Consider the following 25,566-nt stretch of genomic DNA (forward strand, 5'->3'; position numbering starts at 1 on the left):
TTAAAATTCAAAAAATTTATTTCAGTCATCTCGTGGCTTATTTATCCTTTGGGCCGTCCATCTTCTTATATCTACCGAAATCAGGCGCGGCAGCTGCATCACTGCTGGAACAACCAATTTTCATTACATTTTAACACATTTACTGTCCTTGACCTTACAGCTTTATAAATAATAGAGGCTTGCCGTGACCCATAAGTATGTGGGGGCACGTGACAGTGAACGTTGCTCACTGATTGGTCGATAGGGTCCGCATGCGGTACGGGACGCGAAATTTTCATAAAGCATGTCATAGGGCCTGCATTCATAGAGTGTTTTCATTGGTCGATATGAATTTCATTGGTCGTTTTACCGCTTACGGGGCTTCATCGCACATAAAAACACGGTGTATATACTCGTAGCAATTAGAAAACGCAACCTCTTGAACCTTGAACGGTCCAGATTATAAGAAATCCTCGTTCTAAAAATTCTGCTTTATTAAGAAAAAAATACAAAAAGATGACGTTATAGGGTTGTAATTTTTTTCTTTATAATATTTTTTGTGCTCTATAGATAAAGGGGTTAAATGTACAGATGTAGTTCATAATTGTTTTCCAGGTTTCGAATCCCGGTAAGGGCATTTATTTGTGTGATGAACACAAATATTTTCTATGTATAAATAAATAAATAAAAATCGTTTATTTCAGATCTGCATTGATCCATAACGGTGTTAGTATAAAAATCCTAAAAACTATGTATAAGTATGTATTTATGTATATAAGTAAGTATATGTATATCGTCGCCTAGCACCCATAGTAAAAGCTTTGCTTAGTTTGGGGCTAGGTTGATTTGTGTAAGATGTCCCCTAATATTTATTTATTTCCATCGTATTTTCCCGGAAACGTTCGTATTTGTCATGCTACTTCAGTTAACCTCAGTACTTTTTGTACCGACTGACTGAAATAGCAAGACACGTTCGTACGTTTACAAGTAAATACGATGGAAAACAATTATGCACTACATTTGTAGTGAAATATTAAGGCGGTTCCCTGAGCCAGAAGGCGAAAAATCTCCTTATATGGTCATGTTTTTCTAAGAGGCGTTGATATTCGTAGACTTGGAAAAAATATATGTAGTTCTTGACTATATTATCTTTAACATCATAGCTTCCGATACACGAATTATGACACTTCGCTCGATACAATTAATTCCCAAAGTAACCTCTAACTCGGACTTTTAATCCTACTTTACTCGGTTATTTATTATGTGATACTATAAATAAAAAAATAAGAAACAACAATCTTAACTTAAATAGTAATTTCATAGCTTTCGAATTTCGATATTCTAAGGTAACGTTTTTAAAATAAATAAAAATCGTCAAAATTCGATCAAAATTGACACTTGGCGCGTATTCGTTCTTTCTTACGAAATGTGACAGTGACAGCGGCAAACCGATGGAACGGCCTTAACTACCAATTTAGGGGTTAAGGCCGTTCCATCGGTTTGCCGCTGTCACTGTCACATTTCGCAAGAAAGAAAGGGATAGATCATGCGCGCCAAGCGTCAACTTTGATCGAATTTTGTCGATTTTTATTTATTTTAAAAACGTTACCTTACAATATCGAAATTCGGAAGCTATGAAATTACTATTTAAGTTAAGATTGTTTCTTCCTTTTTTTGTTTATGTATCACATAATAAATAACCGAGTAAAGTTGGATTAAAAGTCCGAGTTAGAGGTTACTTTGGGAATTAATTGTATCGAGCGAAGTGTCATAATTCGTGTATTAGAAGCTATGATATTAAAGATAATATAGTCAAGAACTACATATATTTTTTCCACGTCTACGAATATCAACGCCTCTTAGGAAAACATGATCATATAAGGAGATTTTTCGCCTTCTGGCTCAGGGAACCGCCTTAATAAAACAAAACGCTCACCTTCAGAAGTCAGCATTCGAATCATTTCACTCGGACCTCTCACAGTTATATTTGTTGCATGTCTCGTTCTCTTATCTCCTATCTTCTACTCTCTGGTTCAACCATTTTATCTTTATCATCTATTTTAGATATTGATTTCTTCAATATTTTCATCGCTTTTTTTACTTGTTAATCTTTGTACATTGCACACATTTGGCAGCCATGGGACAATAGTATTTAGATATATTATCCCACAAAAAAATCGCTGCCAGGTTCGTGCCTATGACTGGCCTCTGCCCGAAGTGCTGTTTATATCACTCTCACACCAATAACTCTAATCATTATCGTCTATTTTAAATTCAATGATCCCTGTTTCGAGAAGGTTCTGAGGTAACTTTTAGGGGTGTAGCCTTTGAGAACGTTATGAAGTTTTTGCCCTTTTTTGGCCAACAGCTGTCCCTTAAAAAATCTTTCGGATCTTTTCAAGCTTCAAAAGTTCGCTCGGTTTGACTTTGCGGAGCGTTTTGAATTTAAACCCGCTCCAGTTTTCAACTTTGTGAGTTCACTAAGAAGGTTTCGTTTGATTTTCTTGTTGCCTGATTGGTTCTTAGATTGTGGCTCTTCTTAAGATCGCTTGGTTGATTCTTTAGGACAGTCTGTGATTCTCCGATATCGCTAGAAGTGACTTGTACGACAGTTTTTGATTCTCTTGGAGTTTTGGATTCTCTGTCGTTGCTAGGAGTGGCTTGAAGGACAGTTTTTGATTCTCTTGGAGTTTTGAATTCTCCGACATCGCTAGGATTGACTTGTAGGACAGTTTTTGACTCTCTTGAAGTTTTTTTTGAACCCCTAGGCATGGAGTTTAAGACAGTTTTTAGACTGCTAGGAGTATCTTTTAGAGCAGTTTGTGAGCTTTTTAAAGCTGTAGGTTGCTTTTCTCGAGAATTTAGTTCGTTTTCTGTAGGGATGAGTCGTTGACGCTTTGACAAATAGTTATTGACTGTTTCGTCTTCCAACAACCTGAAAAAAAGCGTAAGCATCAATACGTATCATAAGGTGGAATAAAAAATCTCACACTGCCTTCTCAGTTAGGTAGGTACATATGACGTAGTAGTGTTTCAATTAAAACTTAACATCGAAGACAAAACGCAAACATAGTAGAAATGAACAGCTAAATCGACAATCATTTTGAAGTAAGTGGACTAAGGAAGTAAGGACTAAGTGGAAGTAAGGAGACTTGATTGGCCCAGTTAAATTAAGGGTTTCACCTCGGAATGAGAGATAATAAGCTGGAAACTCGTATACACCTTCGTTATGACGTATTAAAGGTTCTCTTAAAAATCGACGCATAGATCGTGTGAGCGTCAGATGTTATTCAAGGTCAAATGTCATACAAATAGGTTTTCACGGATATGAAAATTTCTATAGCTCCCATGTTATTTACATGTAGGAAAGAGTTGTAGAGCATAAAATTTGCGACAATTAGGTACCAAAAATGTTTTCATGCGATTAGCCGTTTTCAAAATATACGGCATAGAAGGCGCAGCGGCCAGCCAACCGCCCTATGTTGCAAGGTTAGCTGGTAATCTCTGTGAATACTACATTCTATAAAGTTTTTAAATCGTTAAAATGACACTTGTGGGTCATACATAGATTTTAAACCAAAAGATGCCCCTCCTGTGGACATCAGTTAACAGCTTGTGTGCATATATGTAATGATTTTATGACATAGTTTAATATAAAAAATTACACAGGTTTAATCAGGAAACTAAGCTTTATAGCCTACAAATAAGTACCTTTTCTGCTCTGTTAAGTCCTGTTCCCATGGACTTGGTGTTGATCCATGGTTCTTAAATCAGGGCGATGTTCAGGCCATTTTCGCCGCAAAGTTTTTGCACGACCGCTGTGGCCGCTATGGCGTGGTGGAGATTAGCCTGCAGGAACATCACTCCCCTACCCCCTAGTCACCCTTGTGAGTCTTTTTTATTTGCCACGGCGTTGGGCACTGTTGTGCCCTTGGTGGCCTCTTTCATTCCCTCTACCTCTTGGGCTGTAGTTGCCCCTGTAGCCTCCCCTTTTGTTACAGGGGCGCTGTAATTCCGAAGGTCCGGGAGTGGGGTTGGAGGTGGAAGGAGCCGCTCGTTTTGGATTTGGACCCGACGGCCCCTTTCGGGCGGTTGTTTGGATTATTGTGGTGGGTGGGGTAGGGTTCGCAGACTGCGGTTGTGGGTTTTGGGTAGATTGTGTTTCGGGCTGTTGGGTTTTTGGTTGACCCTTTAGCCGAAACTGGACCTCTCGGAAACCTAGGTTTGCCTTTAGGCCCTTTTTTTTAAGGTTCTCCAACGACTTGTCGTCTAGAGATAGGGTTACCATAACCCCACTCTTCTCGACTTTGGTGTGGAGAATCTTCCATAACTCTGTGTGCAGCCCCTGGTTCTGTGCATAGATTAGAGATAGCGACTGCTTAACCATGGAGTCGTCTATCTCTGGAATGAACACCATCCCTATGTTAGGCTTAGGAAGCTCATTTTCAGGGATAATCCCGAGGCTAGCTTCCGGCCATGGTTTTAGGGTTGGTGTTATTTGCTCAAGCCAGGCCTTAGATCTTTGGTCACTGCAGGTAATGAGTAACCAGCCTGGCTTGTATGAGTAACCCTTAAACTTTGGTCCTTCGCCCATCTCCAGAGTCGCAATCTTTTGCAAAATGGTATTGCTTAAGGACCCCAACTGCGCATTACTCATCGGCTTAGAGTCCTTGATTCCGACTCGGAGCTGGCTACGGACCTCGTTATAGGGTTGTGGAGGTTGGGGTTGAGTTGGGAGGGTCTCACTCGCCCTTGGTTTCTTGCTGGTGTTAACCTGCGGCGACTTCTCCTCCGAGCATGGCCGTTTGGCCGATTTTGGCTCGGGTTTGGACTGTGAGGACTCGAACTTATATCCCATTTTTTTTAGTTCCGCGAAGCTCTTTGCGGACAATTGTAGCGCCTCCTCATGCGCAACTCCCAGTCCTCGAAGAGCTTTGAGGCGGCTCTTCGCAGAGCCCGTCAATCTCTTGACGGACATGCTTGTAACAGGGTTGGAAGCCTCCGTTGGGTTATTTGGGCAATTGGCATCGCTCCTTTCAACCGTGTTGGCGCTCTCCACTCCCTCCTTTGCTTGCTTTGATGTTTGGGCAGAGTTCTCCGCACCTACCATCAGGGGCATTCGTTCCTGGCATCGGTCTTCCAGGGTACCTTCGAATTTTTCTTTTTTACTTCCCATATAAATCCCACGAGAAGCTAGGGAATATTTGGTCCATTCCAGCAGAGCCCCGCTTGCCGGAATAAGGCAAAATACACCTCGAGGTTGCCCGGTATCGAGGGTCATCGTTAGCGACTGAGTTCCCCCTCAGCCACGCATCTCTCGGCACGATTGGTCCACCTTAGATTGGGGATTTTTGGTCGAGGTTATCTCCTCCGGGAGTGGTTTAGGAAGGGGGGAGAGAGGTGTAAAAGGAGACCTAGGGTTTGTATTCCGGATCCCAAATATTAGACCGATAGTGGGACCATATTTTTGACCTTAAAGTTATGATAATTCTAAAGAAGGAAAAGTGATGCTTACATGGCAGGGGACATGTTTTTAAGCATATTTGTAATTTAAGACGAAAAGTTAGAACGAGCGTTAGGTATAAATTAGGTATTTATATATTTTGATTGATGCTTTTTAAATATTGAATTAAAGTGCAAAGTTTAAGCTTCATCGTTTAAATTATGTATGACTCTTTAAACTGTTACATTTTTAGAAAAAAATTTAACGTGCTTCTTTGTCAAATTAAAATTAGCTTATTATTTTGTCGATATTGAATTAAAGTTTTAAAAATCCACAATAATATCTCTAAATTCTTAAGTTAATAGACAAAGCCGAAAAATTAGAAAAATAGGATTGCTGCTTAAATTTTAATATGCGTTTTTTGTCCTGTAAGGTCCAACATTGAATTAAAGTCTATAAAGATAAGTTTCATACTATAAAATAATATATGCAACCATATTATGAAAAGGAAGAAATTTCTGTGTGTAGCTTCCATTGTTATAGCCAAATCTATTTAAAAAGGCGCGAAATTCATACATACGCCGCGCTGGTCCGTCAAGGTGCCGGCGCGGCACGCGGGAGCCTATCGTAGCATTCGTATCTATCTATACCTATAGGTAAGTACCTCGCCCGGTCGCCCCACCCCCCGCTCAGCTTCGTAAGCGCGGCTTGACTTTTCTTGTGATTCATTAGTTTGTTTACCGTGCACATTAAATTAGATGCCGATATTACGTGAAATTAATGTAATCATGACTTCAAAATGAGTACAAAATGTTTGTTATGTGGACTGATTATTTGTAGTTACTTAGTGGTCCGAGAGCTGGTAGACATTTTGGAGTAGGTCCTTGAGGCAAGCTGAAAATTTGCCTGATACTTCTCCTATCATACCCTAACTCAGCACTGGAGGTCTGGCTGCAGGGTAGCGGGGCTAAATCAACCCTCATATTTTTTAAGATTTTTTAGGGCTCCAAAAAAGTTCGTGAGGCAATCTGTAATTTTTACAGGTTGAAGTTAAGTATCTAAATAGTCACAAAAAAATAAGCCTGAACATTTGGTCGGGTCTTTGACCTTGCCAGAAGATCTAAAAAGTAACGTATGGCACTTACTCGTACGTAAAATTAAGTTTGTCTACTATAGTAATTATATGCATTACAAAGTTATTTTTGTAGTACAGTAAATTAAAGACTACTAGGTAGGATGTACAGTCAGCAATACTATTCGCTTAGCACCGTTGCATACAAACTTCTTTACAGGGGTGGTATCTTTTCTCTGCAGCTGACTGTACAATGTGATTGTAACTATGATGATGGTGTATATTTATGATGTATGTTATTTATTGTGTTTTTTGTATGTTACTTAAGGGCTTCTGTTAAGGGAACGAAAATTTGATTATTTTTGCGCTACAACGCACGGGTTAGGAGATACAGCCCTGTAAATATTTTTTTCTGTTTTTTTTTAATGTTTATTAAGGGTCCACTGCAGGCGAACGAAAATGTTTATTATTTTGCGCTACGGCACACGGTTTAGGAGATACAGAATTATAAAGGTTTTTTGTGGTTTTTTTTTAATATATTAATTAAGGGTTTCTTAGTGGAACGAAAATTTGATTATTTTTGCGCTCCGTCGCACGGTTTAGGAGATACAGCCCTCTAAAAAAAAATTTGTTTTTTTTTTCTTTTCTTTTTAAATGTTAATTAAGTTGAACGAAAATTTTATTATTTTACGCTACGACGCTATTATTAAATTATGTTAGATTTTGAAATTTTTATATTAAATATATCTACTTATATATAAAGTTGAAGTTTGGTTATTGAATTTTATATTATATAAATATACAAAAAAAGAAATATAGGGCTGTATCTCCTAACCCGTCCGTCGTAGCGCAAAAATAATAAAATTTTCGTTCAACTTAATTAACATTTAAAAAGAAAAGAAAAAAACCTTTAAAAACACTTTTAATATACAAAAAAACACAATGAAACACAATAAGAAAAAAAACTCTACACGGCTGTATCTCCTAAGCCAAGCGTCGTAATATTAAAAAAAAAAACAAACAAAAATACCAAAAAAATCCTTATAAGGCTGTATCTCTGAACCGTGGGTCGTAGAGTAAAATAATAAAATTTTCGTTTAACTTAATTAACATTTAAAAAGAAAAGAAAAAAAACAACAGAAATTTTTTTTAGAGGGCTGTATCTCCTAAACCGTGCGTTGTAGCGCAAAAATAATCTAATTTTCGTTCCCCTTTGAGAAACCCCTAAGTAACATACAGAAAACACAATGAAAAACTAAAAAGAAAAACAAAGAAAAAATCTTTATAGGGTTGTATCTCCTAAACAGTGCGACGGAGCACAAAAATAATCAAATTTTCGTTCCACTAAGAAACCCTTAAGTAATATATTTAAAAAAAAACACAGAAAATCTTTATAAGGCTGTATCTCCTAAACCGTGCATCGTAGCGCAAAATAATAAAATTTTCGTTCCATTGCAGTGGACCCTTAGTTAACATTAAAAAAAAAGAAAAAAAAAACAGAAATAGTACATTTCGATGCTAGTGCGGAAAGTATGTCATACTTTACACACTTTCGAAGAATGACATTTCCGCACGTGTATCGAACGACGTTTTTTAATACCGTTGCGAAAAAACAAGAAAAACAACAAGTAAGGAATTCGAAACTTTTATATTATTAATTCTGTGACATTATTGACATTAGACTTATATTGACCGGGATATAGATCGTGATTACCTTTTGTATTATTTGTGAGCTCCCGATATTTCAAAACCACCGTGAATCATTCAAAACTCTAATTATTGACATTGACATTATGAAGAGGTGTTTTTATAGCTTTTATTCGACTAGAATGGATTTTGTTTTTATTATTGAACCCACTTCATACAACATTATACACATTGTATTGTTTTACAAATATAAAAATAAATTTAAAAATAATAATTAAATAATTTAATAAATTTGTTTTAACTATGCACAATAAAGAATATATCTATCTATCTATCTAAAACATTGTACTATTATTACCTAAATATCGTTATTAACAATTATTTCAATACTCGATACTCAGTAATCAACATAAAAACCTACTGTTAAAGTAAGAATACGAAAAATATACATATTTCATATTTTATTACTTACCTCTTCATCATTATAACACGTCTATTTTTTTATACATATTGAATATTGAAAAACCGTTCTTAATAAGTTGTCTGAATAGAACGGAACGCCTGTCAAAGGAGAGGCGTTTTTTATTTCTGCTTTAAATTTCCAAAGGCAACATTCGATATTGTTTTTATAAATGTACGATACACAAATAATCGTAATTAACGATATTTGGGTAATAATAGTACAATGTCTTATAGAACATGCATTTAAATTTATTAAGAAATAAATATAAATTGTATATTTATTTATATTCATTTATTTAAGGTTGTTGACGTTGACGTTGACATGTGTAACATATTTTCATCTCTGCTCAAAATTTTTCAATAGATAAATAATACTAAATTATTACGTATTTCATCAAAAATTAACAGAAAAGTATGCCGCTGCTTACAAGTACTAAACCGCAATGCGCGGGTTGCCGGGAGGACCTTCCGGATGACCAATTAAATTCCATTAAGTGCAAAACGGCAAGGTGCCACAAAATGTACCACATTACGTGTATTAGCGCAGTTAATTTAACTCACGTGCAAATAAGTTCCTGGGTATGCCCAGTCTGCAAAGCCTCAGCCAAAAAAGGGGGAGATAATTCCCAAACACCAGTACGTGGAAACATACCACCAGACGTGAGTCGGTCTCAGCTGCCCTCTGACAACGTTACGGTACGTAATAAAAAAACTCAATCTGCCTCCGTATCACACATTATGAACTCCAAACCTACAGATTCGGAGAGGCTACAGGCACAGCTGGATTATACATCTACGCCTCCAGATAAAAACACGGAAATCTCAGAGTTAACTGCGGAAATCAGAGGCCTACGTAGTGAGGTGTCCACGATTCAATCCCAGATTAAAGAGGTGCTGGACAAGCTTACACTTCATACCGAACGCCTGGAAACTATTTCCAACAGAATATCAGACAACGAGTCAAAAATCAAGTCTCTTGAAGCCAAACAATCGCAGACTGCTGAACTCCAAGAGACAGTGTCCAGGCTTCAAGACCAGTTGAACAAACAGGAACAAGTTGCTTTGAGAAATGAAGTCGAGATAGTTGGTTGCCCTGAAAGCTCTAATGAAAATCCCATCCATATTGTACTAACTACAGCAGCGAAAATTGGTGTGACTCTTACTCATTGTGACGTGGATGCTACCTGGAGGGCTGGTCCCCGCCTACGCTCGGCGTCGGGCATGGAAGGAGTTAATCACCGCATCCACCCTCGGCCAATAGCCGTCCGGTTTATCCGTCGTGCGACACGTGACGAGTTCCTTAAAGCTGCGAAGACTAGGCGCAATGTAACAACGGAAGATCTCGTCTTTAATGATAAAAACCCCCAAAGGATTTTTGTCAACGAGCGGTTGACTAGAGAAAATCGGCAGCTTTTTCGTGCCGCTAGACAACAGGCCACGATCGCTAAATTTAAACACTGCTGGACATCTTCAGGTTCGGTGTTTGTCAGGAAGCACGATAATTCGGCTGTTATTCACATCCGCAATCCTCTGGACTTGGATCGTATTACCGGGGATCCTAGCAAAGAATCCGAAAATCCCTATGCAACTCCTGGTATCGGAAATGCCGTGGACTCTTTTTCAGAAGAGAAGCATGTGTGATTGCCTCAAATTCTCAAACTTTAGCCATTTTTATTTAGAAACAAGTAGCCCAATATGTTTGCAAATTCTACCATATTCACTTATTCTACATTTAATATGCATTTTAGTTATACTATTATATTCACACCCACTCACCTACACTCACACACTAATTAACATATACACACTCAATATCTCAGGCTACAATTATAATTATCAAGTGGATGCGCCGCTACACTATACTAGTCTCGCACTTAACCGCCGCTTTATTAAGCCATGGCCGGACTAGACTTATTAGGGAATGAACTTGATAACTCATTCCCTGTAAACTGTCATGTTGCTGAATCTCCGGAGCACTGCTTGAATATTATAAAGCCTAATTTTTCTTTTAAAGTCCTTACATTTAATATCAGAAGCCTTCAACACAATTTTGATCAGTTCCTTGTTACATTCAACCGAATAAAGATAGTTTTTGACGTTGTAGTCTTGACAGAATGCTGGCTGAAGGAGGGCTCGGTTATAGGTCAGCTCGAGGGTTACTCCTCTTACCGCACTGAAAGATCTCACAATCAAGCTAGCGGAGTAGTCGCTTATGTTAGAAAAACCTTAAATGCCACAGTCACCGAACCAGTTATACAGGATACAGATAGTCTTTTTATATATGTACCGGAACGTTTTTCTTTGCTGGGCTTATACCGTTCCCCCTCTTTTGTAAATCCTATCCCATTCATACACTCATTAGATTCTTTCGTTAATAATAACTCACTAAATCCTAACAGCTTTATCGTTACGGGTGATATTAACATTAACATTAACTCTCCCTGTTCTGACACTCATGCATCCGAGTACTTATGTATGCTGGCTAGTCTGGGGTTTATGCCTGCAATTGATAAACCTACGAGGAACAATACCTGCCTGGATCACTTCTTTGTAAGGTCAGTGACGAATTTTGCGTCGGTGGTCTGTGTCTCTGATATTACAGACCATGACCTAATTATGATTGGTGTTACAGCCCCCAATAAGGTTAATCGCGCCAAGCCATCCAGAACCGTGATCAGCCATGATTTTGAAGCCATCGGAGCGGAGCTTAAAGAAGAAAACTGGCAGCCGGTCACTAGTAAAACATCAGCTACTGAAGCCGCAGAAGATTTTTACTCCATATTAACTAACCTAATTTCAAAACATTCTTCATGTAGATCTGTAAGTAATTCAAAATTAATTTTGAAACCCTGGATGACTCCAGGCTTGATTAAATGCTCTAGAGTCAAGGACAAACTACATGTCAATCACAGAAAAAACCCCTATAATGAAATAGCCAAAATTACTTATACTAGATACAGAAATTTTTATATAAGCATTTTACGAAAAACCAAGGATGATCATGACCGAAAACAACTTTTGGATAACAAAAAAAACCCGAGGAAACTTTGGAAAACTATTAGAGACATAGCTCACCTCAATCAGGAGAGGCATACTCCCCATGAACTAGCCACCATCAAGCCTAACTTTTCTGACTCCCTTAATCACACCAATGAATTTTTCTCATCAGTGGGCAAAAACCTAGCAAATGTTATACTCTCTGATAAAAACACGAGTGAGATGACACTTGCGACTAAAGTAGCTTTAACCAAATCCCCTCTTAGATCTATTTTTTTAAATCCTACCGACGATACTGAAGTAGAGAAATTAATCATGTCCTTAAACCCAGACTGCGCGTCTGGCATTGATAAAATAAACACTCGTATCTTAAAAAATCTAAAAAACTATATCGTCAAACCACTCGTTCATATTTTTAACCTCAGCATTTCATCGGGTTCTTTTCCGGAGTGTTGGAAAGTAGCTGCAGTGGTTCCCGTTCATAAAGGAGGTGACAAGAGCTGCCCCGGGAATTATCGCCCTATTTCTCTTCTCAGCAGTCTATCTAAAATGCTGGAAAAGATTATTAATAATCAACTAATCAATTTCCTTGAATCAGAACACCTGCTCTCCCAAAGACAATATGGTTTTCGAAAAAACAGATCTTCTGAACAAGCCGCCACCTTACTAGTTAACCTTGTTTCTTCCTATCTTGACAGAGGAGAAACCTGCGTGGGAATTTTCCTAGATCTGGCTAAGGCATTTGATACTGTCTCAATACCGATATTGCTAAGGAAGCTTGAACTGTTAGGCATTCGCGGTATCGCATGGAACTGGTTCAAAAGCTACCTTACAAACCGGCAGCAGTGTGTAAGACTTGGCACTTTAGTCAGTGACTCAGCTCCGATAACCTTCGGTGTCCCGCAGGGAAGCATCCTCGGTCCCACTCTTTTTCTGATCTACCTCAATGACTTAATTTCTCTGCCCGTCAGTCAGGCAGAAATTATCTGCTACGCAGACGATACTGCTCTGCTGTTTCACGATGTGTCCTGGGAACGATGTTTTGCGGTAGCTGAGACAGGTTTGTCTGTGATTACCAAATGGCTCGCTAACAACCTGCTCTCACTTAATATTTCAAAAACAAAATACTTATGCTTTCATAAAACGGCTTCTTCTGCCCCCAGCTCCCGGCCAGATCTCAAGTTTTCTCGTGCCAATGCAGACGTCGATTCAGCCAGTCACTCGAGTAGAGTTTTCGGTGTTGTTAGTAATTGTACCGCCGTAAAGTATCTGGGCGTTACGCTTGATGAAAATCTTAATTTCAAAAAACACATCGAAATAATGTCTACTAGAGTCAGAAAGGTGATATTTATTATGAAGCTGCTACGAAATTCTGCTACGAGGGAATTGCTTAAGATTGTATACACTTCGATATGCGAATCCATCCTGTCTTACTGCATTGGCGTGTGGGGTGGCTCCACTAGCTCTGCACTACTGCCTCTCGAAAGGGCCCAAAGGTTTGTGCTCAAGGTCATGCTTGGGAAGCCTCGGTGGTTTCCAACGGTCACCCTTTATAAAGACGCGGATGTTCTTAGTGTGAGACAATTATTGATCCTACGAGTTGCAACTTACGTGCATCGAAAAACTATAAATTCCGAAGAATATCTTACCCTAATCCGTAATCGAATCTTCAAAGTTCCTACTCCCATCACAAAATCCGCATTCGCGAGGCGTTTGCCTAACTCCCTGCATCCTTATATTTACAATACAGTAGTAAAGGCCTGCAACATATCTAAAAAGTCTCCTCTTGAAGCAAAATTCGTAATTAAGAACTGGTTGAAAGGTCTTAACTACAGTCAAACTGAAATGCTGCTGAAGGTCGTCACCTAATCACTTACGTATGCTAACAATCTCTGTAGCCTTAATACATGCGCAACCCAACACACACTCACACACATACACACACACACACACATACACACACACACACACACACACACAGAGACAGTTTTTCTTTAATTTTCTTTGTTTAAATTACTTAATTTCTTTAATTATTACTTCTATTAATGTCACCTAGTTTTTTACTTAACCTTTGTTTGTTTAATGCGAACCCGGCTACCACGTGACAGGCATTGCCTAGTGTGGGGCCACTGGATATTGTCGAATATTATTAAGGTTTTTTCTTTTAAATAAATATATTCTTATTCTTCTTATTCTTATTCTTAAAAAAAATCTTTCATTGAAGTGGGTTCAATAATAATAACACCCAGCTAAAAAAACACCTCTTCATAATGTCAATGTCAATGATGTCACAGAATTAATAATATAAAAGTTTCGAATTCCTTACTTGTTGTTTTTCTTATTTTTTCGCAACTGTATTGAAAAACGTCGTTCGATACACGTGCCGAAATTTCTAATAATGACATACTTTCCGCACTAGCATCGAAATGTCCTATTAAAGGGCTGTATCTCGTAAACCGTGCGTTGTAGCGCAAAACTAATCTAATTTTCGTTCCCCTTTGAGAAATCCGTAAGTAACATTCAAAAAACATAATCGAACAACAAAGAAGAAAACAAAAAAATAAAAAATCTTTATAGGGTTGTATCTCCTAAACCGTGCGTTGTAGCGCAAGTATAATCTAATTTTCGTTCCCCTTTGAAAAGCCCCTAAGTAACATACAAAACACACAATGAAAAACTAAAAAGAAAACAAACAAAGAAAAAAATGTTTATAGGGTTGTATCTCCTAAATAGTCATACTTGTTATGAACAAAATGCTGCACTTCATGATAAAAGCAAGCCGCTTTGCACAGTGATAGTAGGGACCAAACTGAGCGATTTGACCCGCAGCAGCGGCAGTTTCACCCCTTTGGAACAGAGATGGCGCCACTTCTTTAAAAAATATTTCAAAAAATTCTACAAGCTAAACCAATGAACCGATTTAAATGTTTAATATCTCAAATGAAAGCTCATTATATACATTACTTTTAAAAAATACACAAAAAATATATACAATTTCGACAAAAACCGACATCTTAAGTTTTTATTTTTTACTCGATTGATAGTTTTTACTTGATTTCTCAAAAAAAATGTACGGAACATGAATAGTTTAATGCATGTATATATTACTGAATAAATAACCAGTATTATAAAAAAAATCCGACACCGATTCCTCTCATACTTCACGAAATATGAAAGTTTGAATGTGAGTGTAAATTTCTTCAAAATATATTTCAAAAAATTCTACAAGCTAAACTATTTGCCCGATTTCAATGTTTAATATTTCAAATAAAAGCTCATTATATACATTAGTTATAAAAAAATACACAAAAAACATATACTGAATACTTTTGACAAAAAACGGCATCTTAAGTTTTTTTTTCTTACTCGATTGATAGAATTTACTTGATTTCTTAAAAAAAATGGAACATGAATAGTTATATATACATATATATATATATATATATATATATATATAATATATATATATATATATATATATATATATATAGTACTGAGTATATAAAAAGTATTACAAAAAAAACCCGACACCGATACCTTTCATTCTTCACGAAATATTTAAGTCCAATTATGCACACTTACAAATAAATTTATTTAAAAGAAATTTTCAACCGCAGTAAGTGCACTGATTTTAATATGAAACGAGTCATCTGAAAAGAAATAACCCAATTTATTTTTATAAATAAAAAATAAATAAATAAAACCTGAATAAAGTTTTGTCCTGGTGCTGAATTACAAAAAAATATAACAGAATAGAAATTATTTTTATTTAAAGTGACTACATTCGTAAACAATAAACTTAAATGTCCTCTTCGGGTTCACCGATAGATGTAGAACTGAAAAAGAAAAGTCGTTTTGAGGTACTCGTACCATTCCAATACTACAAAATCACCGATCATACATGAAGTGGTTGCTGTAGATTACTGTTGAATTATTTTTGTGCCTGTAGATTACTGTTGAACTATTTTTGTGCCTAGCTGATTCCCATTAAACCTATAATGAACTAAGTGTTCAAAACTTAGGATTATTGTAAGGCTTCTATTGCCATTAATTTTCAATTAGGTATGCTTTTTTTTTCTTCTCCTTTTTGTGCGCATGTGTGTGTGCGCGTAAGTGCTAGCATTGGTTTAAAATTGAATACTTTGTAACTACCTGTGAGTTCCTGTAATTGGCTTCCTGTTTTAATCTTGTTGTTTATTGTAAGTGTATAGCTGTTGGTTCTCCTTAACATAAATAAATAAATAAATAATTTTGTGCCAAACCTATAATCAGTGGCCAGCATGCAAAATAACCCTGGACTGGATTGAAAATTACATTAACTTACTTTTGATTTGTACAGCCACCTTTGCATGATTTACACTGGGCTGTGCATGGTAAGCTGACGCGACGACACCCACAACGAATAGTTTCGCAGCCAGATTTGCATTGGAGTTGGCTTAATTGCGACCAAATCGCTGTAACTGCCGACCATTCTGGAGCCCAACTCTCTTTTTCCTTAGTCCATTCCCAAGAAGATGGACATGGTATGGAAACTTCTGGTTTCAGAGCGTTTTCCCATATATGGCCCGCTTGGTAAGCTGCTCGGAGTGCATGTTTATAGAGAGCAGCTGTTGTAGGTGGCAGGGTTGTCAAGATAGTATCTCCTGTGGTGGATCGTCAAAATACATCATACATCATTCATAAATTCACTAACAGAATACAACGGTTTATCCAACAAAAAATCTCTTAATCGGCGTTTGAATGTTTGGTCACACAGTTCACTTCTTATAACAGCCGGAAGTCGTTCATAATAGGTTGGTCCTATGACACGAGGGTTTTTCTGTTTTGTGGCTGTACATCTGGCTGGCGGTCTGTTTTGTAGCTGCAAATCTGGCTGCGAAACTATGCGTTGTGGGTGTCGTCGCGTCAGCTTACCATGCACAGCCCAGTGTAAATCATGCAAAGGTAGCTGTACAAATCAAAAGTAAGTTAATGTAATTTTCAATCCAGTATTTTGCATGCTGACCACTGATTATAGGTCTGTCACAAAATTATAGGTTTAATGGTAATCAGCTAGGCACAAAAATAATTCAACAGTAATCTACAGCAATCAGTTCATGTATGATCGGTGATTATGTAGTATTGAAATGGTACGAGTACTTCAAAATGACTTTTCTTTTTCAGTTCTACATCTATCGGTGAACCCGAAGAGGACATTTAAGTTTTTTGTTTACATTATTATGTAGTCACTTTAAATAATAATAATTTATATTTTGTTATATTTTTTTTGTAATTCAGCAGTTCAGCACCAGGAAAAAACTTTATTCAGCTTTTTTTATTTATTTTTTATTTATTAAAATAAATTGGCTCATTTCTTTTCATATGACACATTTCATATTAAAATAAGTGCACTTACTGCGGTTGAAGATTTCTTTTAAATAAACTTATTTGTAAGAGCGTGCATAATTGAACTTAAATATTTCGTGAAGAATAAAAGGTATCGGTGTCGGGTTTTTTTGGAATACTTTTTATATACTCAGTATATATATACATTTATTAAATTATTCATGTTCCATAAATTTTTTTTAACAAATCAAGTAAAAACTATCAATCGAGTAAGAAAAAAAAATAAGATGCCGTTTTTTGCCAAAAGTATTCAGGATATGTTTTTTGAGTATTTTTTTATAAGTAATGTATATAATGAGCTTTTATTTGGGATATTACACATTGAAATCGGGCAAATAGTTTAGCTTGTAGAATTTTTTGAAATATATTTTGAAGAAATTTAAACTCACATTCCAACTTTCATATTTCGTGAAGTATGAGACGTATCGGTGTCGGGTTTTTTGTATAATACTTGTTATTTATTCAGTAATATATATATGCAATAAAATATTCATGTTCCATACATTTTTTTTGGGAAATCAAGCAAAAACTATCAATCGAGTAAAAAAAAAAACTTAAGATTCCATTTTTTGTCAAAAGTATTCAGTATATATTTTTTGAGTATTTTTTTAAAAGTAATGTATATAATGAGCTTTCATTTGAGATATTAAACATTTAAATCGGTTCATTGGTGTAGCTTGTAGAATTTTTTGAAATATTTTTTAAAGAAGTGGCGCCATCTCTGTTCCTAAGGGGTGAAACTTGCGCTGCTGCGGGTCAAATCACTCAGTTTGGTCCCTTCTAGCACTGTGCAAAGCGGCTTGCTTTTATCATGAAGTGCAGCATCCGGGCAAAAAATGGTCATTACAAGTATGACTAAGCGAAGAGCAAAAATAATTAAATTTTCGTTCCACTTTAAGAAACCCTTATTAATATTTAAAAGATACAACCCTATAAAGATGTTTTAATTTTTTGTTTTCTTTTTTGTTTTTCATTGTATTTTTTGAATGTTACTTACGGGTTTCTCAAACGAGAACGAAAATTAGATTATTTTTGCGCTTCAACGCACGGTTTAGGAGAGACAGCCCTGTAAGGATATTTTTCTGTTTTTTTTTTGTTTTTTTTTTTATGTTAACTAAGGGTCCACTGCAATGGAACGAAAATTTTATTATTTTGCGCTACGATGCACGGTTTAGGAGATACAGCCTTATAAAGATTTTTTTTTAAATATAAATTAAGGGTTTCTTAAAGTGGAATGAAATTTTGATTTTTTTGCGCTACGACGCACGGTTTAGGAGTTACAGCCGTGTAAATATTTTTTTCGTTTTTTTTTTGTTTTTTCTCATATTAAAAAAGGGTTTCTTAGAGGCAAAGAGGATATAATAAGATAGAGTGGTACTGTCATAGTAAATTTTGTAACCGCTTTAAATTCACTGCCATCTATCGACATACTTTAAAACTAAAAATGAAGATTTATAAAAATACGTTAAAATGTATTTAAATATGGATAAATGATTTTTTTATTTGCATTAATTATTTTTATATGATTTTGACCCATGTTCTTTCACTGATATGCGTTAAAATTATAAATAACAAACGAAACCGTCAACGCCATCTATACGAGAGTAAGCCAAAACTAGTGGCGCCCTCTGATCGAGAATCAAATTTTCGTGATTTTCGAGGCACGTTTTTTCCTTAGACTGTATCCATCTATTACAGAGTTATATCTATCTTTGTTAGAGGGGAACGAACATTTTACTTTTTTTGCGCTATAACGAACGGTTTAGGAGATACAACCCTGTAAATATTTTTTTTTCTTTGTTTTTTTTAAAATGTTTATTAAGGGTCCACTGCAGGCGGACGAAAATGTTATTATTTTGCGCTACGGCGCACGGTTTAGGAGATTCAGCCTTATACGGATTTTTTGTGGTTTTTTTTTATACCTATATTAATTAAGGGTTTCTTAAAGTGGAACGAAAATTTGATTATTTTTGCGCTCCGTCGCACGATTTAGGAGATTCAACCCTATAAAGATTTTTTCTTTGTTTTTCATTGTGTTTTTTGTATGTTAATTAGGGGTTTCTCAAAGGGGAATGAAAACTAGATTATTTTTGCTCTACAACGCACGGTTTAGGAGATACAGCCCTCTAAAGAATTTCTTTTCCTTTTTTCTTTTTTTTTTAATGTTAATTAAGGGTCCACTGCAGTTGAACGAAAATTTTATTATTTTGCGCTACGACGCACGGTTCAGGAGATACAGCCTTATAAAGATTTTTTAGTTTGTTTTGTTTTTTTTTTTAAATATTAATTGAGGGTTTCTTAAAGTGGATCGAAAATTTGATGATTGTTTTTGTGCTACGACGCGCGGTTAAGGAGATACAGCCGTGTAAAGTTTTTTTTTTCTTTTTGTGTTTCATTGTACGACCGGTCTGGCCTAGTGGGTGACCCTGCCTGTGAAGCCGATGGTCCTGGGTTCGAATTCCGGTAAGGGCATTTATTTGTGTGATGAACACAGATATTTGTTCCTGAGTCATGGGTGTTTTCTATGTATTTGTATATTATATATATATCGTTGTCTGAGTACCCATAACACAAGCCTTCTTGAGCTTACTGTGGGACTGTCAATCTGTGTAAGAATGTCCTATAATATTTATTTATTTATTGTGTTTTTTGTATATTGAAAGAGGGGAACGAATTTTATTTTTATTTTTGCGCTGCGACGGACGGTTTAGGAGATACAGCCCTATATATATTTTTTTTGTTTATTGTTGTTTTTTTTTTGTATGTTATATAATATAAAATTCCATAACCAAAATTCAAATTTTTATATAAGTAGATATACTCAATATAAAAATTTCAAAATCTAACATAACTTTTAATAGAAATGTCCTCATACATCATAAATATACACCATCCTCATAGTTACAATCACATTGTACAGTTAGCTGCAGAGAAAAGATACCACCCCTGTATAGGTTTGTATGCAAAGGTGCTAAGCGAATAGTATTGCTGACTGTACATCCTACCTAGTGGTCTTTAATTTACTACAAAAATAACTTTGTAATGCATACACTTTGTTTAGTAGACAAACATAATTTTGCGTGCAAAAATAACTGCGATGCATACGCTTTGTATAGTAGAGAAACTTAATTTTGTGTGCAAAGATAACTTTGTAATGCATACAATTTGTATAGTAAACAAACTTAATTTTGCGTGCAAGTAAGTGCCATACTTTTTAGATCGCCTGGCAAGGTTAAAGACACGACACGACCAAATGTTCTGGTTTATTATTTTTATGACTATTTAGATACTTAATTTTAACCTGTTAAAAATACAGATTGCTTTTAGAACATTTTTTTGAATTTTGTGAAATATTATTTTGCACGCGTCTAGCAAGGTTAGGTTACCCGCTAGCCCGTTGATCTATATACCGTTGATCTACCTATATATCAATACCGTTTGATCGCTGCCTCGGCGGCGCACAGCGCGGCGCGCGCAACCATGCCGCGCGTTTGAAATGTAACGTAAATATAAGCACGGAATGCATACGTATCAGTATTTAGTGACGCACAAATTTTATATTTCTAATCTTTTGTGTGGGAACTAAGATCATTGTCATGACCGTTTAATATTAACTCTACAAACTTTAATTCAATATTGGCTATACTGCTTAACCAGAAATCAATATCTAGAGAAGCACATAGTCTACATTTCTAATTTTTTACAAGTATAATAAGCTGATCCATAATATCGTAATTTTGCAATATCAGCTACTCTAATTATTTATTTACAAAATAATTCATGTTTTTAAGTTCACCAGAAAGCACATGTTCCAGATTTCTAAAAACCGAATATTGTGTATAAATTAAAGTGGTATTGAATATGTTAAAGTTTTTTATAACTTTAATTCTATATTTACAAAGTTATTAGCAGAAATTAAAATATTTCAATATATCCGAACGCTCACCCTAAAAATTTCTAACTTTTTACGAAAGTCTTATTTAACATGCTAACAATGACATATCGAAAAAGAAAAAACTTTAATATTATCAAAACCCATTTTTGTTCCACCGCTGGTCTATATGCGGAAGATAGCTCCGCACATTTCGAATCCAGACTGCAAACCCCAAGAGGAAGGAAGGTGAGACGGAAGTATAAGACAGGAAATGACATTTAGGATTATGGGATTAGAAGACCGGAATTCGAGGGTAAGGAAAGGAACACCTGGCGGGTGGGAATGCTACATCACTTGGCGTAGCCCACACCAGGTGAGGCCCTCATACTTTGCTACTAGTAGTCCGGGGTGTTGGTAAAACTTGCGAAGCCCGTTTAGACCACTAGCATTGCCCAGGGGGGACGACCCACCCAGCAATGGAACCCTGGGTGAGTTCGACCCTGGTCCGCAACGGCAGATCCAGGGACGACGAGGACGTGTATGACGGACTTGAGGTGCTGGCCAATAGCCCAGCGTCGCTTACCTGAGCGTGCCTACTCCCTCCTCCCTCCCTTGTAGACAGACGGACATGGCGAAACAATAAGAGTTCCTAGTTGACTACGAACACCTACAAATGAATTAAAAATATATCAAGGAAATACGTAAATTACGTAATAAGGAATTAAGTAAAAATGTTATATATTTAAATTCTATTAGTCAATTTTCTTTGATACTTATCTTATAGTATAGGTATCAAAGATAATTTACTGTAATAGAGGTACTAAGAAAAAACGTGCCCCGTAGTTTGACATCCAAAACAGATGGCGCTGTACTGTGCCATATGTTGTGCGGTCACTGAATTGTCAAACGTCAACTTTTGACAGTCAGAGTTACTGCAAAATGTATGGATGGAGCTCTACAGCGTCATCTCGTTTACCTGTCAAATTCGAAGCACGAAATGGTCTTAGATTTTACGCATCTTACTCAATTAATATATCTTTGATGGTATCAAGAAACTAGGCAGTACATACATACCAATTGTTATCAATTTTGTATAGTGTTAGTAAGTATTCTGTCTGCGACGTGTTGTCTTAAGACCGCTAGCACTGCCTCAGTTTGACTCTGTCGAAAGTAAAATATATTTCATTAGCTTCTGCCCGCGGTTTCGTCTGCTTGGAAAGATGATGTTGGACCCATTGGTTGACTGGTAGAGAATTTCTTAAGGCATTAAGTCCGCCATTTGTACCTTCATGTATTGTGCCATAAAGATTAAATAAATAAATAAATGTTGATGATTGATAAAAAAATACTAAAAACCGGCCAAGTGCGAGTCGGACTCGCGTCACTCGCATCGTCATAGTCATAGTCCGTTCCGTACCATTACGCAAAAAACGTATTTGTTGCTATAGCGGCAACAGAAATACATCATCTGTCAATATTTCAACTGTCTAGCTACCATGGTTCATGAGATACAGCCTGGCGACAGACGGACAGACAGACAGCGGAGTCTTAGTAATAGGGTCCCGTTTTTACCCTTTGGGTACGGAACCCTAAAAAGTAAGTATTATCTGTGTATTTAATATTAAGTATTATGTCAACTTTATTCGTACACAAATAAAGTAAAAGAAAAAATAAGATCAACACAGAGAGCCATGGAAAGGAGTATGATGGGACTCAGGAAGATACAAAAAATAAAACACACAACAATAAGAGAAAAAACAAAGGTTGCTGACGCCCTCACAAATGCTTTAAAACTTAAATGGGGCTGGGCAGGACATGTAGCCCGAATGACTGACAAAAGGTGGACCAACATAACCACTAAATGGAAAGCACCAGAAGGCAAACGGTCCATAGGAAGACCAAAAAAACGGTGGGCAGATGACATAGTCCATACAGCTGGAAAACAATGGATGGAAAAGCGAAGCAGAGAGATGATTGGATAAAATTGGAGGAGGCCTACACCCAAAGAGGGATCCATATAGAAGATAACATTTAAATTACAAATACAAAAACCATACAAAACTTCTTATGGAATAAAGGGCTATAATAATAATAATAAAAATAAGCCCGCAGGGCAGCTTGTGGCGAGCTGTTGGGGAGTAACGACCACACGGACCCGAGTGCTCCCGAGAGTCGGTCAGGGTCTCCGTCTCCGGCGTGTCTTTGTCGGTCGGAGTGGACCCCAAGGGGACCCGCAGGACTCTCAGCTCTGGCTTGCCTTCATTGGCTGTCCAGAGAGGAGTCGCTAGAGCTATATGCTCCAGGGGTGGAAGTGAAAGATGCATAAGACGCGAGTTGGCACAGTGGCTGCTCACAGCCACTGGGTAGAAAGCAGCGCACACCTCTCGACACCCCTGAGCCGCTCACAACGGTGTTGCTCATGGTCGTCATCACGACGGCAGTTTCAGGGGCCCATCTAGTCAGCGGCGAGTCACCGCCTGCCTCGATAACGTGTACAGACATTGTTATGGCAGGTGTCCGGACCTCTCAGCAATAGCCCAATCTTTTGACCAGCCAAACTTCAACATCATAACCGGCACTCTTTTCCACTGTGTTTATAATAGCCCCTACGCCTGTTGGAACCGATTTACGGGTATCTATTTGTACCTGTGAATGGGTTCTAGCAGGTGTATTAAATAACAGCAAACTTCTCCAAAGGGCCTCTACGTGTTGGATCTGTATCCCCACGCACGCCTATCAAATGACCGGGATGTATATACCCGTGAGTTTATATGAGATACAAATAAAAATAATAAAAAATAATTATGTCAACTTACTTCTGTGTCTTTTTGATCGATACACTGAAGGGAATATTTGAGGAAAATAACTAAGGCTGGCGGTCTCATCTGCCTTTTTTTTTCCACTAACAAATGGTGCACTGCATATAAAATCTCGAGGTCGGTCGAGGGGTCCATATATCACCATCAGGACTAAAACAAATAATTTCAATATTATAAAATTATATTTTCATGAAAAACATAGGCATTGGGTGCTCTGCCGTGGACGTCCTTGATATCATCACGATTACGAACACGTCCAGAATATGCCGTTACCGTAGCCGTAGACTGTAAACTAAAAGACTGCATGGGATCTATGTTTAGAGAATTCAAAAGAAACGTACACAAACGCGATTTATGCAGTGCACCAACGAACTGGCCCACTCCGTCCGGAATAGTGCTCGTGTTGTTTCGGCTCCACGATTTCTTACAATCATAGATTTATAAGGTTACAATAATATCATGGACGTCTGCGATAAGTATGTTCTTCTAATATTACTTATTATCAGTGCACTTAAATTTTTAAAAGACTCGAGCAAAGTTTAAGACGTGCACCTACTTTATTCTTCTTACTACAGCAGCAATCAATTTTCTTCTTTGGTGTAATTTCCAACTTGCTGTTAGAAATAAATAAAATTTACAATTACTGTTTGTGGAATGTCATTCATTCCGTGGGAGATGGGGCGGGTGTTGGTGTGGGACGCTAATTGCGTGGATACACTAGCCCCGTCCCATCTTCATGGCACTTCCGTCTCATCGGGTGCGGCTGCGGACGCGGATAAGCGGAGAAAAAGGGCCAAGTACAGCTGTGTCGGCCAGGAATATAGTTTTACCCCTTTTGGTGTGGAAACACTCGGCCCGTGGGGTCCCGGTGCCCTGAAATTTTTCGGAGCCTTATCAAAGAGGCTGGTGGATGTGACTGGGGACCGTAGGGCTGGCAGCTTCCTCGCACAGCGCATTAGTATTGCAATTCAGCGGGGTAATGCTGCCAGCATCTACGGCACCTTGCCGAGGGGCGAATTTTTATTTTAGTTAAGGTTTAGGATAGGTAGTATATTTTAGTTACGTTTAGTTTATAAGTTTTGTTACTATGTTTTAATTTAATTTGTTCCATTAAATGATCTTTAATTACTGTTTCGTCGTATTATTGTAGTTTACTACACAACAGCTTTCGCGACCCATTTTATCGTAAAAATGATTTTATTTAAAGCAAAACACGTGAACAAAATAACTCAGTAGTATACTTAATAATAAAATTATGAAGTATAAATATTTAGTAATAGTATGGCCTGTATGCATATGGCATGCATATGACAATATCTTCTTCTTCTTCTTCTTTTAAAATTATGGCTTCAGCCCAGTGGGACTATTTCGCCAGTATCAAGGTATTGAGAGGTTTACAAACGACAAAAATTGTACGGTTGTACAAGACAGTGTACGGTGATTTGTTAGCTCTTGTAAATCGATAGCTAGTCTTTACAAGAAGCACGTGGACTACCGGCCGTTGACTCCAAGATGGTGGTTAAACGCGCTTCAAAATTAATTCTCCATTCACTGCACACTACCACATTAGTTTACTGTATAATAAGCTATCGATATTACACTTTAAACAATATTAATAAGCAAAAAACAAAGTAATTAATCACGATGCTAACTATCAAGATGGCGCTCGAACCGGAAGTCATATGACAATATTGGCACTGACATTTTATTGACACTTGAACCTGACAAGAAAAATCGTAACAGACTACCGCACCGCGACCTTGGTGCGGTGCCGCGCACGTATCGATAGTGTGTAAGGTGATCGCCGTACGGCGTACGTGCGTTAAGAACGCAGCTTTAAGTTTGAGCGAGAAAGAGGTATTTTGACCTCACCAATGTCGCGGTGCGG

The 25,566-nt window shown here is 37.2% G+C and overlaps 1 protein-coding gene across 5 annotated transcripts; it reads right to left on the bottom strand.

Annotated features, from left to right (window-relative positions):
* LOC134751374 (uncharacterized) lies at positions 1 to 25,346 on the bottom strand. 5 transcript variants are annotated; one of them, XR_010128648.1, is made up of 6 exons: positions 24,323 to 25,346; positions 23,676 to 23,828; positions 21,934 to 22,020; positions 21,443 to 21,526; positions 1,916 to 2,914; positions 1 to 101 (listed from the first exon to the last, which is right to left on the bottom strand). XR_010128648.1 is itself a non-coding variant. In XM_063686720.1 (3 exons), exon 1 carries the CDS (start codon positions 5,258 to 5,260, stop codon positions 3,878 to 3,880), a length of 1,383 nt encoding a protein of 460 aa, XP_063542790.1. In that variant the 5' UTR covers positions 5,261 to 13,676; the 3' UTR covers positions 1 to 101; positions 1,916 to 2,914; positions 3,691 to 3,877. The 5 variants fall into 5 exon arrangements, 2 of the variants coding, with proteins under 2 accessions (XP_063542790.1, XP_063542791.1); XR_010128647.1 differs by having other exon boundaries at positions 24,235 to 25,346; XR_010128649.1 differs by lacking the exons at positions 21,443 to 21,526; positions 21,934 to 22,020 and having other exon boundaries at positions 24,235 to 25,346.
* Positions 25,347 to 25,566: the final 220 nt, after the last annotated feature.

This window comes from Cydia strobilella, chromosome 22, assembly GCF_947568885.1.
Source record: "Cydia strobilella chromosome 22, ilCydStro3.1, whole genome shotgun sequence".
Lineage (NCBI taxonomy): Eukaryota > Metazoa > Arthropoda > Insecta > Lepidoptera > Tortricidae > Cydia > Cydia strobilella.